The sequence below is a fragment of the Suncus etruscus genome, chromosome 11 (assembly GCF_024139225.1).
Source record: "Suncus etruscus isolate mSunEtr1 chromosome 11, mSunEtr1.pri.cur, whole genome shotgun sequence".
Lineage (NCBI taxonomy): Eukaryota > Metazoa > Chordata > Mammalia > Eulipotyphla > Soricidae > Suncus > Suncus etruscus.
Genome location: NC_064858.1, coordinates 74,079,227 through 74,094,747, shown reverse-complemented (window position 1 = coordinate 74,094,747; position 15,521 = coordinate 74,079,227). Strand labels below are relative to the sequence as shown.

Genomic DNA, 15,521 nt, shown 5'->3' with positions numbered 1-15,521 from the left:
AGCTGGTAATTGATAAAGGACAGGTATAACCTGTGGCACTATACTGTAAACTCCATTTCTAATCTACAGTTCTTGCCTGTGCTGTATATTAATTAGAAGGGAAATATTGGAGGTTTTCCTCCACTTAAAACAAATAAAATTTTACCATTTTGTACTGAGTGTATACATACACACATATTACCATGCTAATGAAGTTTGTAGATTCCTCCTATGGATTGAGACTACAAAATGTAAAATAGTATTACAAAATTCTAATGTTCAAATAAAATATTAACCTTTTCGTTTTGGGAGTGTACATTCCTAGCAGTGCTTGGAACTGAGGCTTGCAAACTGTAAACACTGAGCCTACTGAGCTGTCTCCAGTTTAAAGAAACAAAATTTTGGTTTCAAGTGTTCACTTCTTTTCTTGGGGGCGGGCACACCCGTTTGATGCTCAGGGGTTACTCCTAGCTAAGTGCTCAGAAATCGCCCGTGGCTTGGGGGACCATATGGGACGCCGGGGGGACCATATGGGATGCCGGGGGATCGAACTGCGGTCCTTCCTTGGCTAGCACTTGCAAGGCAGACACCTTACCTCTAGCGCCACCTCGCCGGCCCCTAATTTTTTTTCCCCGAAGTGTTCACTTCTTTATTAACTCACAATAATATTCTCTGGCAGTAGTCCTGATTTCACATTGCTGTCATAATCTTAACATGTTAATCATTATATAAATGTTATTTTGTAATTGGGAGGCACACCCAGTGGTGCTCAGGGTATACTCCTGTTTCTGAACTCGGATTCATGCCTGGCATTCTCGGTACCATATGGAGTGCCAAGGACTAAATCAGTTTCATCTCTTGCGAGGCAAATGCCTTACCCACAAACTATCACTCTGACACCTGTAGTAATGAAAGCATCTGATTTAATAATGATTGCTGAATAGAATTAACTTTCTGTTACGTGTTAAGATAAAATTGTTTCTTCAGCCATATTTATGAACCTTATTCCATGAGTCTCTGCTTAGGTTTTCCAAACCTCATGTAGTATGCAATTTAGAAACAGCATTTTAGAAGTGAAAGGAACTTTAGATCTTACCCAATACAATTTGGTTTGTTGATTGTTAATTGTCTGAAAATTAAAGTGGATAGAGCGGTGGCCAGTACAGTGAAAAGGGTGCTGTGGTTTACATGTGGCAGATTCCTTTTTCATCCCTGACATCCCATTAAGGTCTCCCCAAGTCTACCTTGAGTTCAGAACCAGGAGTAAACATGAACACAGCCAAGTGGACCAGTCAAAACAAAATAAAAAAATTCAAGCAAACAGAAATAGTTTCTGGTACACATAGTTACCTGCTTTCCAGTTCTAATCTGTCCTATACACTTATACACATATTTCACACTTGTCTGAAAAGAGTAGTAGTGTTCTCTTCTGTTTACAGGGAAATCTTTGGCTAATAGATTTAGGACTGGAGCTATAAATTGCCCAGCAGCTTCCCTTCCCCTTCCCCTTCTCCTCCCCCTCCCCTCCCCTCCCCCTCCCCTCCTCCTTTCCTTCCCTCCCCCTCCACACCCAGTACACTCAGGGGTTACTCCTGGCTATGTGATCAGGAATCTCTCCTGGCTTGGGGGACCATATGGGACACCAGGGGATAGAACTGCGTCCGTCCTAGGTTAGTGTGGGCAAGGCAGATGCTTTACCGATGGTGCCACTGCTCCAGCCCCTTCAGTAATTTCTTTTGTTGTAATGAAGAGTTGAATTCTGAGAATGATCCTGCGGGATCATCAGTCATTTGATGCGGTCCCTTTCCCTTAAGTATGAGGCCTTCAGTAGAATGTTACAGATAATGTGCTGCCCATCCCTGATTGTTACACCATGCATGATTTCTTAAAAAAAATTTGTTTTGTTTTGTTTTTGGGTCACACCCAGCAGTACTCGGGTTACTCCTGATTCCACTCTCAGAAATCAGTCCTGGCAGGCTCGGGGAACCATATGGTATGCCAGGATTCGAACCACCGACCTTCTGCATGCAAGGCAAATGCCTTACCTCCATGCTATCTCTCCGGCCCCACCATGCATGATTTCATCTCGTTTTCACACTTCAAAGAATACTTTTTTTGTTTCGTTTTTGGGTCACACCCGGTAACACTCAGGGGTTACTCCTGGCTCTACGCTCAGAAATCTCTCCTGGCAGCCTCGGGGGACCATATGGGATGCCAGGATTTGAACCACCGTCCTTCTGCATGCCTGGCAGACACCCTACCTCCATACCATCTCTCTGACCCCTGAATACTTCTTTTCTTGATGAAATAAGCAGTGGTCTGGGAAAGAAACTTGGTTTAGGAACTGGCTTTTGTTGCTTGAGGGGAACGATACGCAGTATCATAGAGTTATCTGGCTCCCAGGTGAATGTTAGGTGAATAAAACAAGTTACAGAAGGCTTTACCGTGAATGACAATGTTTTTATAAATATAAAACCAGGAAAACTAAATCATGAGATTTTATTGTTTTTTGTTTTTTTTTGTTTTGTTTTGTTTTTTTTGGGTTTTTTTTTTTTTTTTTTTTTTTGGTTTTTGGGCCACACCTGGTAACGCTCAGGGGTTACTCCTGGCTATGTGCTCAGAAGTTGCTCCTGGCTTGGGGGACCATATGGGACACCGGGGGATCGAACTGAGGTCCGTCCAAGGCTAGCGCAGGCAAGTCAGGCACCTTACCTTTAGCGCCACCGCCCGGCCCCTATCATGAGATTTTAAATAATGAAGAAAATTAAGGGAGTGAGGATGGCAATTATTTCTGCTAAAAGGAGAAAAGACTATAGCTAGGAATAAGCAGAATAATAATCTAAATAATGCCTAAATAAATAATACACAGAATTAATAATGTCTAAAGTTTCTCTCCTCCTGAGTGTAGCCTTTGTATCACCATTTCCTTTGAGGTGCAGAAGTGTCTCAGTTTAAGGTAATACATATATTGGTCTTTGCTTTCACTTGATTATCCACTTTTGTTTCATCTTTGAAGATGCCTTTACTTCAATGTCATGGAGTGTTTCTCCTACATTTTCCTCTATTTACATTTTAGTTTTAGGTCTAATATTAAGGTCTTTGATCCATTTTGATTTGGCAGTTGCATTGCATTAAATAGGTCAGTTTTTTGTTTGTTTGTATGTTTGTTTTGTTTTGTATTTAATTTACCAGTTTTCCCAACACCACCTGTTGAATATGTTTTCCTTGTTTGATAGTGTTTTGTGAGGATCTTTGGATCTGTAATCAAAGATATCAGCCTGAGGGGCCGGGAAGGTGGCGCTAGAGGTAAGGTGCCTGCCTTGCAAGCGCTAGCATAGGAAGGACTGCGGTTCAATCCCCCCCCCCCCATCCCATATGGTCCCCCAAAGCCAGGAGCTATTTCTGAGCGCATAGCCAGGAGTAACCCCTGAGCATCAAATGGGTGTGGCCCAAAAAAAAAACAAAAAAAGATATCAGCCTGTAATTTTTCTTATTTGGGGGGGCCACACCTGGCAGTGCTCAGGTTGGTTACTCTTGGCTCTGTCCTCAGAAATCTTTTGGCAAGCTGTGACATGGGTTGCTAGAGAACCCAGATCAGCCAGCTGCATACAAAGCAAATACCCTACCTTCTATGCTATTGCTCTTGCACCCTCCTGTAACCCTCCCTCTCTCCCTCCCTCCCTCCCTCTTCCCTCCCTTCCTTCCTTCCTTCGTTCCTTCCTTCCTTCCTCCCTCCCTCCCTCCCTCCCTTCCTCCCTCCTTTTATTCCTCCCTCCTTCCCTCCCTCCCTTCTTCCCTCCCTCCCTCCCTCCCTGCCTTCCTTCCTTCCTTCCTTCCTTCCTTCCTTCCTTCCTTCCTTCCTTCCTTCCTTCCTTCCTTCCATTGTCCTGAATTGGCTACATATAAGACTTTGTTTTGGGGTCACATCTGGCAGTGCTCAGCGGTTTACTCCTGGCTGCTCTCAGAAATCGTACCCAGCAGGCATGGGGGACCATTTGGGATGCTGGGATTCGAACCACCATCTGTCCTGGATCTGCTGCGTGCAAGGCAAACACTCTACCGCTGTGCTATCTCTCTGACTCCCATTCCTTCCGTTGTGGTGGTGTTTCTGTCTACTTTTGGGTATAATTTGGTATAATTAGTTTTATCTTAGTTTCATCAAACTGGGAGTATGTTTCTGTTTCTTCAATTTCCTGGAAGAGACAGAAAAGAATTGGCAGTAGGTCCTCTCTAAAAGTTTAAAAGAACTCATTAGTGAGTCCATCTGGACCTGGGCTTTTTTTTTTTTGGAAAGCCTTTTGATTACCACTTCAATGTCCTCAATAATGATAGGTCTGTTCAGGTGTTCCAGATCATCTTTGTTCAGCCTTGAGAAGTTATAGGAGTCCAAGATTTTATCCATTTCTTCTAGGTTCTCTCATTTTTTGTTGCATAAAGGTTCTCTGATTATCTTTTGAATTTATGTACTGTCTGCTGTGATGTTCCCCTCTCCTTTATTTCTGATTTGGTTTATTAAGTTTCGCCGTCTCTCTATGTCTGTCTGTGTGTTTGTATGAGAGAGAGAGAGAGAGAGAGAGAGAGAGAGAGAGAGAGAGAGAGAGAGAGAGAGAGAGAGAGAGAGATATGTAATGATTTGCCGATCTTATTTATTTTAATTTTTTACTCTTATTTTTTGGGGTTACTCCTGGTTATGCGCTCAGAAATTGCTCTCGGCTTGGGGGACCATATGGGATGCCGGGAGATCGAACCAAGGTTCATCCTGGGTCAGTGCGTGCAAGGCCTTACTGCTTGTGCCACCATTCCAGCCCCACTCTTAAGGTTTTTTATTTCCTTCTGCCTGCTTAATTTTGGTTCATTTTGATAAGCTGTGCCATTAAATTATTGATGTAGGCCTGAGTGTGATATTTCTTCCTGATGTACATATCCCTTGATTATTAAGAAATGGCCATCTCTGTCTGTTATACTTTTATTTATATATTTATTTGGGGGGGGTTGGGTCACACCCTGTGGTGCTCAGGGGTTATTCCTGGCTCTTGGCTCAGAAATTGCTCCTCTGGGGCCAGAGAGATAGCACTGCAGTAGGGCATTTGCCTTATATGCAGAAGGACAGTGGTTCGAATCCCGGCATCCCATATGATCCCCTGAGCCTGCCAGGAGCGATTTCTGAGTGTAGAGCCAGGAGTAACCTCTGAGCGCTGCCGGGTGTAACCCACGGAGGCAGGGGTGTTGGTTGGGGGAAGTGAGGGGAACCATATGGGATGCCAGGATTAGATCCAATGTCGGTCCTGGATTGGCCACTTGCAAGGCAAACACTCTACTGCTGTACTATCTCTCCAGCCCATTATAAACTTTTAAATCCTGAAGCCTGTAATCTGTTAATAGTATGACCATCCCAGCCTTTATAAGGAAGTTTTTGCTTAAATAATTGTCTTTCATCCTTTGACCTTTGAGTCTGTGTTTGCTGACTGTTCTAATTTTTTTTTCTAACTTTTATTTGTGGGGGACACACCCGGTGACACTCAGGGGTTACTCCTGGCTATGTGCTCAGAAATCGCTCCTGGCTTGGGGGGACCATATAGGGGACGCGAGGGGATCCAACCATCATCTGTCCTGGGCTAGTGCGCAAGGCAGACGCCCTGTGCCACCACTGCTGGCCCCTTGCTGACTGTTCTAATTTGCTTTTTTTTTTTTTTTTTAATAGACAGCAATATGTTGGATTCAATTTTCTGATTCATTTTGCCACTCTTTCTCATAACTGGTGTACTTAGTCCATTGATGTTGATGAAGATTATTGTCATGGGATTTTGTGTCATCTTGTAGAAAGTTGGTATGTTTGTTTTGCCTTGAAAGTACCCTTCAGTTCTTTTAACTTTGGTATTGAGTCTGTATAGTTTCTGAGTATCTACCAAACCTGCATGAGAGTCTAGCTGGGTGAAATACTCTTTGTGAGGCATTCATTTCATTGATTTTTTGTTTTCTATTTCCCATCACTGCCTTTGGGCCTGGATGATTGCTTGTGATAAATCTCCTATAAACATTAAGTATGCTTGTTTTTTATCTTGCTCGCTCTCTCTCTCTCTCTCTCTCTCGTTTTTTGGTTTTAGGTCACACCTGGTGGTGCTCAGAGTACTGGGTCAGCTGCATGCAAGGCAAATGTCCTACCACTGTGCTGGATCTCTATTTATCTGGTACTCTTTTGAACACCCAGGATGTGGTGTAAGCACTCTTCAGCTCTGGGAACTACTCTCTTCAAGGTTTTCTTCGTGGCTCTTTTGGATCCCTGTGATTCTTTTATAGTTGGTTTGTTTTGGAGCCACTCGCAGTCCTCAGAGTTACTCCTTGCTCTGCATTCAGAAATTATTCCTGGCAGTCATAGGGGATCATATGGGATGCCAGGGATCAAGCCAACCCAGGTCTGCGGGCAAGGCAAACACCCTGCCCACTGTGCTATCACTCCAGCCCCCTAATGATTCTTACATTGTTCCTGTTGAATTTACCCCCAAAGGTCTGTTATCTTTTCACTTATTTTGAGGATTTTTTTCCATCTTCAGTTCATTTATTTTAAGGTTCTTTTCCAACTTCTATTGTGTGGAGGTTTTATGCAGCTCATTTTCCAGCTCACTAATTCTGTCCTCAATAGCTGTTACTCTGCTATTGAGGCCTTCCAGTGAGTTTTCATTTCAGATCTATTATTTCTGTTTGAAGTGTTCCTTTTTCTACTCTCATATCCTCTTGATTCTTACGGGGTTTTTTTTTTAGTTCCTTGAACATCCTCAACATTTCCCCTAAAGTCCTTATCAGAGAAGCTATATAGGTGACTGATGGAGTTGGGCCTTCAGAACTATCCTCTTTGTTTAGTGATGGTGTTCTGGGTTACTTTCTCTTTATGACCTCTGTACTGTGGTTGTGTTTTTTTATGTGCTGTGTTGGGGCTCCTTAACTAAAAGAAATGTTCATGGGTACACTGACCTGTGTTCAGAATGACTTTTGATTTCGAAAGCTGCCTACTTCTGGCACCACTGCCAGTCACCAGTCCTTTTGTCTCATGGCTATGCTTTTATCTGGGTGCACTAACCTGAATTCAAAATGGTTGTGTGTGTGTGTGTGTGTGTGTGTGTGTGTGTGTGTGTGTGTGTGTGTGTGTGTGTGTGTGTGTGCTAATACATTTTTAGATTTATATGAGATAGATAAATATTACAGAGACTGGATCAATAGTACAGTGGGTTGTGCACTTGTCTTGCACACAGCTGACCCACATTTGTTTCCAGTTGATCCCCGATACAACATATGGTTCCCCCAAGCCTCATTAGGAGTGATTTCTGAGTGTATAGCAAATGGTATAGACTTGAGCATTGCCAGGTATGGCCCACAATAAAAATAAAACATAAAAAAAGCTACAAATGTACTAGTAAAAGTGAGGACAATTGGCCCGGAGAGATAGCACAGCGGTGTTTGCCTTGCAAGCAGCCGATCCAGGACCAAAGATGGTTGGTTCGAATCCCGGTGTCCCATATGGTCCCCGGTGCCTGCTAGGAGCTATTTCTGAGCAGACAGCCAGGAGTAACCCCTGAGCACCGCCGGGTGTGGCCCAAAAAAAAAAAAAAAAGTGAGGACAATTAATCTAAAATTTATTTAAATATTAGGATTTAAACATTCTTTATTTAAAATGTAAGGGGAGAATAGACCATACAAATGATTATATTGCATTGACATTATTATATGGATATAACAAAAGTATAATTCCCACCAGCACAGATTATTCTTATTATTCTTGTTATGTGCTAGTCTCACTTGCGTGAGATGCTATCTCGTTGTTTAGATTTGGATGTCCCTAATGATAAGTGATGTTCAGCACTTTATCATGTGATTCTTGGCCATTCTGTCTTCTAAGAAATGCCTGTTTATGCCCCCCCCCTTTTTTTTGTTTCTTTTGGCCACACCTGTTGATGCTCAGGGGTTATTCCTTGGCTAAGCACTCAGAAATCACCCCTGGCTTGAGGGGACCATATGGGACGCGGGGGGATCGAACCGCTGTCCTTCCTTGGCTAGCACTTGCAAGGCAGACACCTTACCTCTTGCGCCACCTCACCGGCCCCCTTTCCCCATTTTTTAATACGAATTTTTGTTGTTGTTGATCTTTGTGAGTGCTTTATATCCTGGATATTCAACCTTTATCTTGTGTTTTTGGGCCACACCCTGCACCACTCAGTGTTTACTCCTGGCTCTGAACTCAGAAATTACTCCTAGCAGACTCAGAGGACTATATGGGATGCCAGAGATAGAACCTGGGTCCGTCCTGGGTTGGCCTCATATAATGCAAATGCCCTACCACTGTCCTATCACTTAAGCTCCTGTCTTGTTTTTTTTTAAAGAAGCTCCATTAGGGCCAGGGCAATAGTACTGTTTGCTTTGCATATGGATGACCATGGTTCGATTCCTGCCACCCTGTATGGTCTACCAACCCCCAAAATATTGATTCCTGAACACAGAGCCAGGAATAAGCTGGGTGTAGCCCAAAATAATTCATAAAAATATATAAATAATCTCCTTTAATACTTCTCACAAGACTGGTTCCAAGGCTATGAGTTCCCTGAATCTCTTTGTCTTAAGTAATAGTTTTGCTGGATAGAGTATTGGTGACTTTACAGTTCATTGAGGTTTTTGTATTATGTCCCTCCATTCTCTTGACTCACTTGATAGATACGCTGTGAATTTTTATGGTCTTTCCTTCATACCTTTGTATATGGATTTTTCCCCCCTTTCTTCCCCCCACCCTCTGCTTTTTGGTTGTTCAACGCCAACTTACTATCTCCACATTCCTTTTTTTTTTTTTTTACATTTTTCTGCTTTAGATATTAAAATCTATCTTTCAATTTTGTATGAATTAATAAATTGTGTTAATTAATTAATTGTACATTAATTAATGTATTTTTGTATTTGTTGCCATTTGGCTAGGCCTCAGACATTCCACAGCTACCTGGAAGACATTATCAACTACCGCTGGGAGCTTGAAGAAGGGAAACCTAACCCTCTAAGAGAATCCAATTTCCAGGACCTGCCTCTCCGTACTCGAGTGGAGATTCTTCATCGTCTCTGTGATTACCGACTAGATGCAGATGATGTCTTCGATCTTCTCAAGGTGCTTAACTGGCAAGTTCTTTTCCCTGAGCAAAAAACCTGCTTGTTAATCAGGATGTAAAATGTGAACATTTTAAAAGATGTCATCTTTGACTTGTGTTACTAGTCTTATATATCACTTTTAATATACATGATAATAATTATGACTTAATTTCATATTTAACACATGTTCATGATTTCTACCTGACAACAGGAATCGTATATTCTAATCCTCTTAATCCCCAAAAATATGACTAAAGTAACACTGAATTTCACTCCTGTGGTCTAACTCCTATGGTCTAACCTTTTAAATAATTGAAAATGTTTAGAAAACTATGACTAATCCTTTATGCAAGTGAAGTTTTTAGTATACATACTTACATACATACACACATACACACATTGCCCCAAAATTACTCAGAAAAGAGAGGTAAGAATAACTCCTTCACTTTTTTTCTGTTCCTATGATCTGTTTTTTCAGAAATCTATCTCAGAGGGAAGGTGTGGGCTATTTTAATTTATAGGATAGTTGGTTTATAATCACGTTAAATCAGAAGTGATTAAATATATCAATGACTTTTCACTTGTTGCTGAAAGACATGTTATAAAAATCATTGTGTGTAGGGCCGGAGAGATAAGCATGGAGGTAAGGCATTTGCCTTTCATGCAGAAGATCATTGGTTCAAATCCTGGCAACCCATATGGTCCCCCGAGCCTGCCAGGAGTGATTTCTGAGCATGGAGCCAGGAGTAACCTCTGAGCATGGCCGGATGTGACATTCTTCCCCCCCCCCCCCCCAAAAAAAAAAAAACATTGTGAAATTTAATTCTGTTTAAACTGAGTGAAAACTCAAGGGACTTCCTTAGCAGTAGAAAAACCAATACGGGGTAGGCCCTGGGGTAAACTGGGAATTGTATTGCTAGACCTCAGGCTAAAATAAGAGACTGCTATAGATTATAATGGAGCTGAAATTGAGTAACCAGTCTTTCACATTGGGGTTTTGTTCCATAATTTTGTTTGGTTTTTTCTTTGGAGGCCACATGGGTTACTTCTGTTTCTGCGCTCAGAAATAGCTCCTGGCAGGCTTGGGAGACCATATGGGATGTCAGGGATCAAACCCAGGTCTGTCCCGGGTCAGCCACATGCAAGGCAAATTCCCTATCTTTGTGCTATCACTCTGGCCCCATTATTATGTTTTTTTAATGTGATATTACTTGATATATTTCCTGTTGTTTGTTTAGTGCACTGGAGTTTGAACCCAGGGTCCCATACATGCACTCTGCCATGAAGCCATACCCTCTCCCCTCAGTGTCCATATGTAAAATTACAATAATTAAGCAGCCGATCCAGGACCTAAGGTGGTTGGTTCAAATCCCGGTGTCCCATATGGTCCCCCGTGCCTGCCAGGAGCTATTTCTGAGCAGACAGCCAGGAGTAATCCCTGAGCAACGCCGGGTGTGGCTCAAAAACCAAAACAAACAAACAAAAAAAAAACAATAATTAAGCAGCATTAAGTTCACCTCAAATTTCTTTGATATGTATGTGTGTTGTCCACAGTGCTGAGGAAACATTTTAACTATTTCCATATCCTGTTCCTCAAAGACAGTTAAATATTTGGGCCTAGTGAAATAGTACAGTGAGTCAGGTACCTGTCCTGCACAAACCTGATCCCCGCCTGATTCTCAGCACCTTCTATGGTTCCCCATCTCCACTTTATCAGTGATTCCAGAACACAGAGACGAGAGTAAACCTGAACACTGTGAGATGTGGCCAAAACTAAAAAATTAATAAATTGAAAATTAGATATTAGTGGGCCTGTGGTTAAGGTGTTTGCCTTGCACATAGCCAAACTGAATTTGATCCCCAGATCCTAATCCCCGAGCACACGTCAGAGTGACCCTAAGCCAGAGCCCGGAGAGAGTGACCCCCAAAAAGAACAAACAAAAATATATGTAGTTAGGCTTTTTAAAATGTGAGGTCTATCTGAATATAAGTTTTGATTCCTTGATTTTTTTCCCCCTGAACCTTTTTTTATATTCTTCTACTAGGGTCTGGATGCAGATAGCCTCCGTGTTGAACCATTGGGTGAAGACAATTCTGGAGCACTCTATTGGTATTTTTATGGAACGCGAATGTATAAGGAGGACCCCGTACAAGGAAAATCCAATGGGGAACTTTCTTTAAACAGGTAATTTGCTCAAGTTTAGAGCAGTGTAAAATGCTCAGGAGATCTAGGGTCACTCCCAACAGTTCTCAGCCATCTTTGCTACTGGTTAAATATGAAAGCCTGAGGATGTGGTGCTCTCTCAGTGTAATAGGTACAACAAGGGACTGAACCAAAGTCATCTGGATGTAAGTCATAGTCCTGATCTCTGTTCACAATGAAGCATTTTTTTTTTTTTTTTGTCCTGTGGCTTTTGATCTGAAGTTTCAGTTCTCTTGCTGTAGATTGTACTGTATAGCAAGCCCTTCTTCACCGCAGCATTTTTCCTCTTTTGTAGTCATTTCTCAGGAATTTCTTTTTCTACTAGCATTGCCAATTTGCCCCATCACAATATTAGGACCACAAAAACATTAAGGATTGACAGAAAAGTATGGTTTGCAAGCTTCCCAACTGAGGGAAAGGCCTCCTTATTGTAGGAGCAATGCAAGTTTTCTGTGTCCACATTTTAATAATAGAAGAGGCTTTTTTAAAAAAAATACCCTTTTTCTGTTTTGTTTTTTGTTTTTGGGTCACACATGGCAGTGCTCAGGGGTTACTCCAGGTTCTACGCTCAGAAATCGCTCCTGGCAGTGCTCAGGGGACCATATGGGACTCCAAGATTAGAACCACTGACCTTCTGCATGAGAGGCAAACGCCTTACCTCCATGCTATCTCTCTGGCCCCCGTTTTTTATATTTTGTTTTGTTTTGTTTTGTTTTTTGAAAATACCCTTTTTCTATGTTTGCTGCGTTTAATATTTTTAGGATCTTACGGCTAGGAACACAAGTTACTAATTTAAAAATAATAGGATACAGGTAGTCCCATTCTAAAATTTACAGTATATTCAGTAATATACTATATTTTTAGGGAAAGTGAAGGACAAAAAAATGCCTCAGGTGTTCCTGGGAAAACTGGAAAAAGAAGAGGAAGACCTCCAAAACGAAAGAAAATACTGGAAGAGATCATAGTGAAGTAAGAAAAGATTGTTTTGCTCTGACATGGACTCCCATGCTGGAAGGCATCTTTCTTCTTTCTATTTGGCCCATCTTCTCTTTTAAAATACATAGTTTCAGTAATATCTCTACAATATTATTTAAGTTTATGATGTTGATATACAAAGTTGATATACCAGCACCCTTTCACCACTCAAATTCCTGCAACCCTCCACCACTGTTTGTATGTCACCTCTGGTCCAGTTTTTATATCCACACCCTTCTTCAATCCCCTCTTCACTCCCCTTGGTTAAGAAGTTTTATGATTTTTTAAAAGAAGTTTTATGATGATTATGAACTGAGTTTGCCATTGTTTGTTGATACTATTTTCCTTATTTTTTTCTCTATATTCCACAGATTAATGAGATTGGTTGATATTTGTTCTTCTCCCTATGCATTACATAATAGGCTTAACATGATATCTGCCAGCTCTAGCCATGTTAGTGAACAGCAAGATTTCTTCTCTTATAGTGGTAGTCCATTATGTAGATATACCACAACTTTTTTTTAATCCATTCACTTATTACTGAGTATATGACATTTATATATCTTGGCTATTATACTAAGTGCTGTAGTAACTGTATGTGCACTTTTTTTTTTAAATTATTATCTTTGGGAGGTAGCTTCCAAGAAGTGGAATTGCTGGGTCTTATGGGTGCTCTGTTCTTACTTTCTTGAGAAATCAGTTTACAGCTTTCCATATTGATGCTGTACCCATACAACATTCCCACCTATACTGGCATGAGATTATTTCTCACTGTCATTTTGATTTTCGCTTTCCTCTTAGTAAAGTAAGTACTAATCATCCCTATGTTTTCTTTGTGGGCGTGCGTGTTGATCTCTCTCATTTTTAAGTGGGGTTATTAGGTTTTTAGTTGTCTTTTTTTTTTTTTGAGTGTTTCTTGTCTTAGATATGCTTTATTTGATGTTTTATGTGCAAATATTTTTTTCTTAATATGATTTCTCTAAAGTTTCTTTTGCCATGCAAAAGCTATTGGAGGTAGTTCCATTTGTTTGTTTTATTATGAAGACTAAGGCCCATATATTGGGATTCAGCTTTGCTCTATTCTCTGTTTTTTAGGATTCTGATTTGTTTTTGAAGTCTTTAAATCTTTGAATTAACCTTTGTGATGGTGTGATATGGTTCCTGGTTTTTGCATGTGATTATCCAGCTTTCCCAACACCAAGTTGAGGACTTTTTCTTGCTTTTACTTTCTGTAAAATTCCATTCTCATAGATTAATTGTACATAAATCTGAGGATTTATCTCTGGTATCTCAATTCTGTTCCATTGTTCTGAGAATTTGCCTTTATTCAAGTACCACACAATTTTGATTACTGTAGCGTTATAATATAATTTAAAGTCAGGAAATTCACATCTTTTTTTCTTAGAAGGTCTGGCTACTTGGAGAGTTTAACATAGTTCAGTAGAGTAGAATATTGACATTGCTCAACAAACTAATTGCATTACTATTGTATGAATATATATATTTATATATTTTTATATATAAATATAAATATAGATATTTAGACTGATATTCATTATGCTTGTGATATAATATAGCATTATATTTATATATTTATAGCATATAAATAATATATATTTATATATAAATATAAATATAGATATTTAGACTGATATTCATTATGCTTGTGATATAATATAGCATAAGGGCTAATTCTTACTCATGAACAGGGGTCTCAAACTCGTGGCCTGCGGGCCATTTGCAGCCCTCCATACAACATTTTGTGGCCCGCAGCCGGCCTTCAAATATCACAGTATTCGCAATCGCAACAAAAATCGCATTAGTAAGAAAAAAATCGCATTAAACATTCGCATGCCCCGAGCAGTTCCATTTGGGGTATGCAAATGTTTTATGCGATTTTTTGCAATTTTTTTCTTACTAATGCGATTTTTATTGCGAATATTCAGTAAGCGAAATCCCTTTATGGCCCTGCCTCACCCTGACTTTTCCTCCTGTGGCCCCCAGGTAAATTGAGTTTGAAATCCCTGCTCATGCAGGGGAGGGTGTTTGCCTTGTATAGGGTTGTCCTGGGTTTGATTCCTGGCATCCCATTTTGGTCCCCAAAGCCTACTAGGAGTGATTTCTCAGAGGAAAACCAGGAGTAACCTCTGAGCAGCACCAGGTGCCTTCCCCCAAAAAAAACCAAAACAAAAAATAAGATGAAGATTTTAATAGCAAACATGTAATCTTCGAGGGCTATTGCAATATTACGGCAGGTAGGACACTCACCTTGAATACTACTGATCTGGGTTCAGTCTATAGCAACCTCTATGGACCCCTACTCAAATCCAGGAATGATCCTGGTGGCCAAAAATAAATAAAAACACACTCCCAAATATATGTAGTTTCTGTAGGATCTGAGAGATTGGTGTAAAGATTAATTAAAGTGCTTCCCTTGTATACAGCCGCAGTTTCTCGGGCCTGGAGAAGCATGCTTTTGAGTCCTGGCACTGCAAGAAGCAATATAGGATAGGGCCTGACACCTCCACTCCCATGAAAAACAGTTTCTTTTTTTGTTTGTTTTTGTTCTTGGGTCACACCCAGCAGCGCTCAGGGATTACTCCTGGCTATCTGCTCAGAAATAGCTCCTGGCAGGCTTGGGGGGACCGTATTGAACACCCGGGATTCGAACCAACCACCTTAGGTCCTAGGTCAGCTGCTTGCAAGGCAAAAGCCACTGTGCTTCCTATCTCTCTGGCCCCGAAAAAGTTTCTTTTTTGTTTTCTTTTTTTTGTTTTCTTTTTTTTTGGTTTTTCAGCCACACCCATTTGGTGCTCAGGGGTTATTCCTGGCTAAGCACTCAGAAATTGCCCCTGGTTTGGGGGGACCACATGGGACTCGGGGGGATTGAACCAAGGTCCTGATCCTTGGCTAGCGCTTGCAAGGCAGACACCTTACCTTTAGCGCCACCTCGCCGGCCCCGAAAAACAGTTTCTTAACAATAAAAAGAAAAAGCAGGGGCTGGAGTGTTAGCGCAAGCAGTAAGCGTCTGCCTTGCCTGCGCTAGCTTAGGATGGACTGTCGTTCGATCCCCCAGTATCCCATATGGTTCCCCAAGCTAGGAGCCATTTCTGAGAGCATAGCCAGGAGTAACCCCTGAGCATCATCGGGTGTGGCCCTCCCCCCAAAAAAAGGTCAAGTCCTTAAGAGATGCTATATTTGGAAAATTAGAAAATTGTATTTTCTAGATTATTTTTCAGGAAAT

General features: G+C 41.1%; 1 protein-coding gene across 1 annotated transcript in view; it reads left to right on the top strand.

The window, feature by feature from the left end:
- Window positions 1–15,521, top strand: part of LOC126022667 (cat eye syndrome critical region protein 2) — a 137,235-nt gene that overhangs the window by 80,279 nt on the left and 41,435 nt on the right. The window contains exons 3-5 of the mRNA XM_049783641.1: window positions 8,935–9,118; window positions 11,145–11,284; window positions 12,167–12,271. Of these exons, the coding sequence (XP_049639598.1) occupies window positions 8,935–9,118; window positions 11,145–11,284; window positions 12,167–12,271 (429 nt within the window). The remainder of the gene's footprint in view (window positions 1–8,934; window positions 9,119–11,144; window positions 11,285–12,166; window positions 12,272–15,521) is intronic.